The sequence below is a fragment of the Amblyomma mixtum genome, chromosome 3, assembly GCF_055824585.1.
Source record: "Amblyomma mixtum isolate Tamu chromosome 3, ASM5582458v1, whole genome shotgun sequence".
NCBI lineage: Eukaryota > Metazoa > Arthropoda > Arachnida > Ixodida > Ixodidae > Amblyomma > Amblyomma mixtum.
The window spans coordinates 52964042-52974374 of record NC_143014.1 but is presented as its reverse complement, the minus strand read 5'-3'; the positions used below and the strand labels follow the sequence as shown (position 1 = coordinate 52974374).

At 49.0% G+C, this 10333-nt stretch overlaps 2 protein-coding genes across 7 annotated transcripts in view; both read right to left on the bottom strand.

Annotated features, from left to right (window-relative positions):
• LOC149350215 (oxysterol-binding protein-related protein 6-like) overlaps positions 1-10333 on the bottom strand; it is a 158604-nt gene that overhangs the window by 86689 nt on the left and 61582 nt on the right. The gene's annotated exons all lie outside the window — the stretch shown is intronic.
• Positions 176-2778, bottom strand: LOC149350216 (uncharacterized). Its single transcript, XM_089579187.1, has 3 exons — positions 1842-2778; positions 1601-1670; positions 176-1421 (listed from the first exon to the last, which is right to left on the bottom strand). Exons 1-3 carry the CDS (start codon positions 2016-2018, stop codon positions 691-693), a joined length of 978 nt encoding a protein of 325 aa, XP_089435313.1. The 5' UTR covers positions 2019-2778; the 3' UTR covers positions 176-690.

Genomic DNA, 10333 nt, shown 5'->3' with positions numbered 1-10333 from the left:
CTTCCGCTTAATCTTTCGTCTGTGGCGTTGAGTATTTTTTAAAAAAGAAAAAAATCAGGCTGCTTTCAGGTTACGCTTACTTTTTCGGCCGGTAGTATGTCTACCGCTATCCGGACGTCTATTCTAGCTGCAGCACCAGGCAACTTGCCCAGTGAAAAGTACAGGGTCTCGTTTGTCAACCTTGATTACCTTTATTAACACAAAGAAGTACAACAACAAACACACAACAAAAAGAGACAAAAGTTAAGTGTCCACGTGAGAAAAACAAAAAAAAAAGGGGGGGGGGGGAGGGTTGAGAGCAGAGGATTGTTCAGTTGCTGCCCCATGGGTGCTGCCTTTTTCATCCACAGCTTCGTAACAATGCCAAAAAAAGGGGGAAAAGGTGAGGGCAGAGGATTCACCAGTTGCTACCCATGGGTGCCGCCTTTTTCATCCACAGCTTCGGAACAATGCCAAAAAAAAAAAAAATGAGGGGTGCGAACGGAGGATTCTTCAGTTGATACCCCATGGGTGCCGCCTTCTTCAATCACAGCTTCGCAACAATGCCGAAAAAAAAAAAGAAAGGGTTGAGGGCAGAGGACTCTTTAGTTGCTACCCCATGGGTGCCGCCTTCATCCACAGCTTCGCAAGAACGCCGCAAAAAAAAAGGGGGGGGGGGGGGGGGGGTGAGGGCAGAGCACTCTTAAGTTGCTACCCCATGGGTGCCTCCTTCTTCATCCACAGCTTCTCAACAATGCCTTCCAGGCGCTCCATCTTTGCTTCGCGTGTTGGGCTGGAGGCCGCTTTCTTGGAGGTCTTGTGAAATTTTTTCTTGGACAGAAGCACTACGGCAGGAATCTTAAGCTTCGGAACGACTGCCGAGGAGCTTCCGTTAGTGTTGTCTTCATCTTCTGCCTCGGCAGCTCTCGACGAACCGGCTCCGCGACTCTCCTTGCACACCTCGCAGCGGCCACCCTCGGCGCGGCAACAACGCTTCCAGCGGCGTTTCAGCACGCCCTTCAGCGTAGTCGGACTGCTCACACGCGCGATGCCTGCGCCCGACGAGACAAGCGCGTAGCGCAGCGCCTCAGGCGAGATGCCGCGCGGCTCGCTGTCCGCCTTTGGAAGAATGGGGGCGATGCAACGACTCTCGTTCGCGCTCTCCGGTTCAGCGATAGCTTCGCTATGGCTACCGTTTCCAGTGGGTAGGCTCACGCGGCGGGCGAGCCCGCCGTAGCGGAGGTCCAGTAGCGCCATGGCGGCGCGGTCCACGGAGTAATCGGGACCGTCTGCGTCGCTGCGGTCGGCGTTTGAGGCGTCGGGGACGATCTCCTGAGCATGTTTGTGTTCCAAGGGATTTTCGTTCTGTGCTGTATTCTTGATCGCGGATCCCGGTTCGTCGGAAGAGCCAGCGGCTGCTGGCGGGTGTGGCGGCCGGTCGGCTGCAATGATACAACAGGCGTGCGAAGAAACCTCGCCTCGCGACCCGACAAATGATTCGTTTCTGCGGTTGCACAACAGTCGGTATCACTATAGCCTATAGCGTCAGCAGTATGAAACGCCAACAATGCGACGGCAGATTCAGGCGCAACGACGGATAAGAGTCGGCCTCTGCCCTCACCTCCCCGCTCACGTGGCAAGGCGCCGGGGTCGCGCTCAAAAGGAGCGCCTGGTCCAGGCCTGTTCTTGCGCTGAAACGGAATGCATCGACCTTGATGAGCCGAAAATTTTTGCAACGCGGCTCCGGCGAGAATCCAAGAGAGAAGCGGAACCCCAGAGGTAAGTATTCTTTCCTCCCACCAACAGCTAGCTATCCCTGCGCCTAAACCGCAAGATGGCCGCACACAGGCGAGTAGGCTTACCTTCGCCTCTGGGGCGCCTTCCAAAGGGGCGTTTCCGTCCCGTTCTCGCTTGAGAGCTGCCTGCAGCCCCTCAGGACGCTCCTGCCTTGCGTTCCAGGTGGCTGGGTCAACCTCCCGAACCGTCAGCAGGATTGTGCCGGCCCGGGGACTACCAGGGCAGTGAACGTTCGCCTGCATCGTCTCTGGATCTCTGGCAATGACGCTCTTCGTCTTTCCCAGTCACCTGCCCCGGATGCTCGCACTAATAGGCGCCATTTACCACGCGATCGCCCACGCATTGTTAACCAGCTAGGTGCCTTTTCGCGGCACGCGGCCTGTAGTGGCAAATCGCCTCATGTGGCCGTAAAAATCGAGTTTATGCAACATCCTGCGTTGCACCGGCCGCGGTTGTCAGAGAGGTGACTTTGGCGGCATTAGGTCGCCAAGAAAACCAAAGGCGATCAAAATTGCGACGCGGTAGGATTTATTTCTAAAAGTTGCGTTCTGCGATCGGAGTTGCCAGACTTCCTTGCAAACAGGAAAAGGAAAAGAACTTCGTGCTTCGGCCGATTCTACGCGTACGCACCTTTTATGGCCAATTTTCACGTGCTTACGATGCGACTGCACGAGTTACTTTGCAAGCCGCAAGTCGGCATTCATGGTCAGTGGTTCGCCAAGTGCATATGTGTTAGCTGCGCGCAAATATGTAACGCCCATTTTCTGCGAAAGAAAGACGTTACTCCTGTTGTGTTGAGCTGATATAATTTCGCCAGGATTAATTAATACAAAATTCTGGAAAAGTGGCTAATGTGCCGGATTAACACCCTTGATGAGCCAGTCGTTACTGTCACAAGTTTTCGCACTAAGCATAAAATTATATAGAACCTGTTTCAACGTTTATGAAAGATTAAATAGTAAATTGTAATGTTAACGTTCCGGAACAACAGACGGCGTAGTGTAGGGCTTCGTCTTAATGTATAGCCCACCTTAGGTTCTTTAATATGCGCTTGCATCACGCACGTATGTATGTGTGTGTCTATATATATATATATATATATATATATATATAGCCGCCGCGGTAGCTCAGTGGCTATGGTGCTCGGCTGCTGGCCCGAAAGACGCGGGTTCGATCCCTGCCGCGGCGGCTGAATTTCTTTGGAGGAGAAATTCGAGGTCCGTGTACTGTGCGATGTCAGTGCACGTTAAAGAACCCCAGGTGGTCGAAATTTCCGGAGCCCTCCACTACGGCGTCTCTCATAGCCTTAGACGCTTTGGGACGTTAAACCCCAATAAACCAACCAATCATATATATATATATATATATATATATATATATATATATATATATATATATATATATATATATATATATATATACCTACCGGGTGTTTCTACACTTCGCCTCCACTGAAATGCGGTCGCCGCAGCTGGGATTCGACCCCACGACCTTGAGATCAGTAGTCGAACGCCAGCCACTCGGTCAGCGCGCCGGGTTTGATGAAAGATTAACGCCAACCGCTAGAGTCAAGGGTGCACGGAAGCAAATCCGATAAGAAAAGTAAAAGCGAACGAAGAAATAGAAGTCGTGCAAAAGAAATGCGCCCAAACGCTCCAGCATTTCAATCACCGAAGTACATACAAATGTACACACGTCTCTAAGTATTTCTCAACCATTGTCTGCTCACGATCCCCTGCGTTTACTTTAGAAACACAGAACGAGCTCACACTTCGCTCAAGCTTCCCTTCAAGCATAGCCATTTCCTCGGGAGGAGGCACTGCCTCCAAGAGGAGGCACTGGCACAACCCGCCAACAGGACTGTGAACGGTCGACCTCGCGTGCACTGCCTTGTTAGCGGCTGATCGTCGCGGCTACGCCCGACGGGTCATAGCTGTAACGACCGACCAGCGATGACACACAGGAGAACGTTCACGGAATTTCGTGCTCGTTAGCTGGAACACCTTAGTGTAGCGCGAAAAACCAACACCGTGGCACGGTACGCGGTCATTTTTGCTTTCCACTCCCTTATTGAGTGCGTGAGGTGCATGAGGCATCGCGCCCAAACGGAGGAGTGAATACGTAGTGTGCGCACTTGAATCATCCAGCAGAAACTGGATGCTACACGGCTCTCGAAGGAGGAGACCGTGCTGTATGCAAAACACGAGAGATCTGTACACAGCAACTATAGAAACGCAAATAGCAATAACTAAGTATGCGCAGTTATTTACATCATTAGCAGCGCTGCAGCGCAGTGTTTCTGAAGGGCAGAGTAAATTGGAGAGCTAGCCAGCAGCCGAGACATATGCCAAGGGCATGGCGAACAAGTAAAAAGCTAGGATATAGGGCGGAGAGAAGAAGGCTAAAGGGCCGCGGCATGGTGTGTAAAAAGTTGCGCTTAGGTATACACTTCAAGCTGATTGGCCAGCACAAAAAGGCGCACGCACGCACATTGCTTCCTTCATATTTATGACAAAACGAGCAGCTCATTTCTCTACACTGTTCAATATATATTTTCAAACGGGCTTAATTTGTTAATTTGTGGAATATCGGTAGCGAAGGTCGGGTAGAGCAGGCAAGGACAAGTCCGGGCTCAATCAGTTGGCGCTCTCATATATATATATATATATATATATATATATATATATATATATATATATATATATATATATATATATATATATATATATATATATATATATATGTATATATAGATTATTTGTTAGGTTAGGTTAGGTTATTTGTAAACATAAATACCCCCGAAAACAGAAGATTTGACAGCCGTCGCCGTAGCTCAGAGGTAGAGCACCGGACGCGTAATTCGGAGGTCGTGGGTTCGGATCCCACCGGCGGCATGTGGTTGTTTTTTCTTCTGCTTTTCTAATCAATTACCTTTAAGCGATAGCATATTCAATAATATTCTAAATTGATCAACACCAGAAATAAATAAATAAATTAAAAAAAAATCCCCTGTGCCCCTTGGTTTCTGTGGCTGTTGGCTTCTCTCATATTTATAACCAGCCCCTCATTCCCCTTCCCTTGTTTGCTTAATTGCTTAGCGAGGGCCTCGGTTCTCGCAGCCTTGACGCCATAGGAAGCATAAGAGGGTTCTCACACAGCTTCCACCCTCGCCGTTCGATGGCGTTCTACATCACACCAGCGGTAACTCAGGACGTTCTACGTCCACCGCTTACGGACGTGGGTGGCGCTGATGAACACTCTCAAGGTTAGGTTATTTGTAAACATAAATACCCCCGAAAGCAGAAGATTTGACAGCCGTCGCCGTAGCTCAGAGGTAGAGCACCGGACGCGTAATTCGGAGGTCGTGGGTTCGGATCCCACCGGCGGCATGTGGTTGGTTTTTCTTCTGCTTTTCTAATCAATTACCTTTAAGCGATAGCATATTCAATAATATTTTAAATTGATCAACACCAGAAATAAATAAATAAATTAAAAAAATCCCCTGTGCCCCTTGGTTTCTGTGGCTGTTGGCTTCTCTCATATTTATAAAGAGCCCCTCATTCCCCTTCCCTTGTTTGCTTAATTGCTTAGCGAGGGCCTCGGTTCTGGCAGCCTTGACGCCATAGGAAGCATAAGAGGGTTCTCACACAGCTTCCACCCTCGCCGTTCGATGGCGTTCTACGTCACACCAGCGGTAACTCAGGACGTTCTACGTCCGCCGCTTACGAACGAGGGAGGCGCTGATGAACACTCTCAAGGTTAGGTTATTTGTAAACATAAATAGCCCCGAAAGCAGAAGATTTGACAGCCGTCGCCGTAGCTCAGAGGTAGAGCACCGGACGCGTAATTCGGAGGTCGTGGGTTCGGATCCCACCGGCGGCATGCGGTTGTTTTTTCTTCTGCTTTTCTAATCAATTGCCTTTAAGCGATAACATATTCATTAATGTTTTAAGTTGATCAACACCACAAAATAAATAAATAAAAAAAATCCCCTGTGCCCCTTGGTTTCTGTGGCTGTGTGACTTATCCCCGACAGGCGGGAACGTCACAAGTGGCCACCACTTGTGACGTCCCCGTCACAAGTGGTGGCCACTTGTGACGTTCCCGCCTGTCGGGGGTCAGTCACAGCTGTTGGCTTCTATCATATATATATATATATATATCCGCCCCCTGCTACGCCTGCCTTCTCTTGGAATCCACTCCGTTACCCTTAAGGACCGTTGGTGATCTTCCCTCCTCATTACGTGCCCTGCCCAAGCCTGTTTTTTCCTCTTGATTTTAACTCGGATGTCATTAACCCGTGTTTATTCCCTGACCCGTCCTGCTCTTTTCCTATCTCTCAATGTTACGCCCATCATTTTCTTTTACATAGCTCTCTGCGCTGTCCTTAACTTAAGCTGAACCCTTTTTGTTAGCCTCCACGTTTCTGCCCCGAAGGTAAGTACCGGTTAGATACAGCTGTTGCATACTTTTATCTTGAGGGGATATTGGTAAACTGCCATTCATGATCTGAGAGAACCTGCCATATGCGCTCCACCCCATTCTTATTCTTCTAGTTATTTCCCTCGTGCGATCCGGATCAGCGGCCACTACCTGTCCTAAGTAGACATATTCCTTTACCCCTTACAGAACCTCGCTAGCAATTGTGAACTGCTGTTCCCCTGCGATACTGTTGTACATTACTTTGGTTTTGTGCACGTTGATTTTTAGACCCACCGTTTTGCTCCCTTGGGGTAACGGAATGAATTCCAAGAGAAGGCAAGCGCAGTAGGAGCGGTAGAAAGTAAGGTGGGTGGATGAGGTAAAGAAGTTTGCGGGGGTAAGGTGGCCGAAGCTGAAACATGACAGGGTTATTTGGAGAGACATGGAAAAGGCCTTTGTCCTTCTGTGACCAACATCGCAGCTATACGCGCTATACTGTCGTCAACCTTGCCAACGACGGCATCTGAGCAAACGGACCCTTTCGCTGCTGAGGTCGGCAGTGAGCCCAGTGGATTGCGGCTGAAAATCGAAAGCCGAGGCCATCCCTGGAATGGGATTCGGGCAGAAGAGTATGCAGCAGGTAAGTCCTAAACTATTTTCTACAGCACACGCTTCCAAGAGCTGCTTTACATAAATGCGGAGGCAGCGCATCACATTTTCCGCCGCACCCTCACTAATGCGGTATAAGTCACCGTTAACATGTAGCGTATCGCGCGAGCCAGGCGGCGTCTCGAGTCAGCTGTCGCATGGAGCCCCAGCCTTACCTATCCAAGGTTCGGCCACGCGTTGCCGCTCGCGTCGAGGGTGAAAGGCGCAGATCGCGCGCGCCAGCCGCAGCACCATCCGGCTCTTTTCCTGTGCGTGTAATGCGCCTTCCTAGCGTCTTATCCCGGTTTTCCTGAATGCGATGCGCTGTTGCCGAATTCAGGCAAACGCAGCCAATGTGTGCTTCCATTACAGCCCCGATTTTTACATACTTTCGCAATCGGGCACCAGCCCAGTATTTTCTACGTCGTCTTTTTAATACGACGCGTATTACCTGTACTCGCTGCCTTTATTATTCGCATGTTCCATGTGCATGTGCCACCGAAGTGTTTTTAAGTACCTGTTTGTCGTAGTAAATCTTCAGTTGATGTTTAGCGCTCCTCCTCTCTCCTTCTATGTCTTTGTCCTAGTTTTATGCGCTAGTCTTTTAATTAACGATGACACACCAACTAGCCCAGCTTTCCGCCTTGATTCAAGAAGAGGCTTGGCTTTCTTCTAATCCTAACTTTTTTTTTGCGCCTACGCTTTGCATAAGCCGATGTCTGGCACCAAATTAGCGAGGTGTTTCGGCTTAACCTTTCTTGAAGTGGGAACAGAGAAGTACCGTAAGCACGAACATGTTTTTTTTATTTCCATGGAGCTGCAGCCATGCATACGTGAGGCCTGTGCCTCAGGTATGCTCAGCTTTTCCCGGCGGGTAAGTGTGCACAAAGGCCTCACTTTAAATCCTCCTTGTAAGGTCGTTAGGAGGGAAACAACAAATAGCAGACCTTCGGGAAAAAGAAAACAAAAAAGCACTACGCGTAGTTTGAAGCCCGTCTTTCCAAGGAGAGAAGTGCTGTACAGGGTCTTGCACGTCGGCTTAGTGCGCAAAATAGAGCGCAACAAAAATTAAGCGCTATTACAACAAGGGGTACACCTGACGGGACTCTATCGGTTGAGAAGCACTGCTAATACCGGTGCTGCAAAACAACTGGCAGTGCTCAGCGGCACGGACTTGGTATAGAAAGCTCATTAAGAAGGGACGCACGTACGTAGACAGTAGGAAATGATCGAGCACAACGACGAAACATTCCAGAATATGAATATTATTCGCACATAAAGAAACAAGAACAGCTGAGCCCTACTATGCCTCACTAGCGCCACTATTACGTCTAGCGGAGGTATTCGGCGCTTGTCGTGCGCGCTATTATGTACATACTCCAGTAAAGTGCTATGAAAACCTTATAAAACGATCACAGGGCACTGGAATAAAGTTTTGCATTCGATACGAGACCGACATGCACACAGACCGTATATGTTGATACCGTATATGGCGACCGTATTTGGCGACACCTGTTGTGGACTGCGTACCGTATCGTGTTTCCTCGTCCTCTTCGATGAGTACTCGGTCCTGCCGAAGAGAAGGTGCGAAGTGGCACCGAATGCTTACCTGCAGCAAGCGGCGGATATTACTGGTTGCATGTATTGCTCGCCTTGCTTGCATGTATTTGTAGATCTGTTCAAATACAATGATGGTGATGATGAATATGATTACGCAGCGAGCCCTAGGGGCGAAGATCCGGCCATGGAATTTTCCTATAGCATTACGACAGCCAAAATTAACCATAACCATCGTTTTGCGGCACCCCTGGCATTGCATAGGAACATGCCATCGTTGCATAGAGTGGACCATTTAAATGAAGCGATTTAAATGAAGAAAAAAAAAGAAGTTTTAAGTTCAATAGAATGGACCTCAAATGTAGTGCTCGCCTTTTGTTGGCGTACTTTACTCATTGTGTTACGTTACTAAACAAGCTCACTGGCACACGTCCCAACATGGCGCGACAGTGATGGCATTACCGCCACAAAGCTGGAGTAATTTCCCTTACTCGTTGGTCTGGTAGCGTTACTTTTCGGCAATACTTCCTCCACTGCGTGGAGCTTGGGCTTGTTAACAGCTCAGAACTTAGACGGGACACGAGAAACACACACAACGAGGGTGGCTTGTTACCTTCGCGACTTTTTTCTTCGAACCAAACGGTCGAGGCAAACCGATCAAACATTATCGACAATAGTAAAAAATAATCGCATAACGAAATCTTTGGATGTATTTGCCGGCTCTTGATGAAGGTCTCTTGATGAAGAGAGCGGTTCGTCTTCAAGCGACATATGGAGCGTTTAAACCGAGAAAACCATTCGTAAACCATCTGCCTCAGAAGGTCTTTCTTGAAGGCCTTCGAAGCAATGTGGCAGCTTCTGGTTGCTGCTTTCCTCAAAAGAAAGCGAAAATTTCCACAAACCACCAACTAGCCCCGCTATCTGCGTTTACTTGATGTACACACGTTCTTCTTTCACACCAGAAAACAACAACAAAAAGCACTGTTCTAAACCACTCTCCAACCACGCCGCTGTCAGTTTATGCAGGGGGCAGTATGCAAGTGCATCTAGCGGGAAAAAAACGACGTACTAACACTTCTTCCAACTCCATAGAAAAATATGTAATTCTTGTTGCGTTTTTGGATCTGCCTTCGCAATATTTAGAAAGCTGAAAAGAACCGGTGAAACTTTTTCGACGCTGTATAATCATAAGCCGTAGATCGAGAAGCACCAAGGGCGCCTCATCTGAGAAGTAAACCACAAGCATGAGAACGAGGCGAACTAAAAAAAGACAAAAGACGTCGGCGAAGGATGAAACGTGAAAAGATGCGGATTTAAAACCTCTGGAGAACCCGACGTGCGTGGTGCGGCTACGGGTCATTTTAAACAAGACGAGACGGCAGTGGAGCGAGCGGCTAATTTTCGAGTCCGGAAACAACGGCTTTGGAAACTAGGTCAGGTTGTTGCCTACCTGCACACGCGCACAGAAAGACCTAGAAGAACCCCAGCGGAAAAACAGGAGACAGCGGAGAAGCGCGCACCCATGAAGGGCAGAGGGTCGGCATAAATACGTCTGTGCCGCCACTAATCCCCGGAATCCGAAATGACGTCAGTCTTCCCACTAGGGGGGAGCGGCCTGTCGGTGGACGATATTGCATCCGGGAAAGACAGAGGCCGACCTTACGGAGTTTTTCAGCGTCTCCGAAAATTTCCGTACAAAGACATTGTTTCAATTCGGGCTCCATATATATAAATGTAGTCGACGTGGCGGGGATCTAAGTCGCGAGATCGAGCTCAGCAGCTGTATGCCGTAACCACTGTGAAACCGCAGCGGGGAGGCGTGCTCGAATATGTTGCCGTCCGTGGCGCTTGTTGCGATTTTTTTTTATCTGGACGCGGCGAGAAGGCGGAGTTCTGCCACATCGACTGCCATTTCAGGGTGCGGTAATTT

Bases quoted from the DNA above. Each gene is read 5' to 3' on its own strand.
- LOC149350216 (XM_089579187.1), bottom strand. From the start codon at position 2,018: ATGCAGGCGAACGTTCACTGCCCTGGTAGTCCCCGGGCCGGCACAATC. The intron at 1,671-1,841 runs GTAAGCCTACTC...ATTCCGTTTCAG, and splicing joins AAGGCGCCCCAGAGGCGAAG to CGCAAGAACAGGCCTGGACC. The intron at 1,422-1,600 runs GTGAGGGCAGAG...GTATCATTGCAG, and splicing joins CTTGCCACGTGAGCGGGGAG to CCGACCGGCCGCCACACCCG.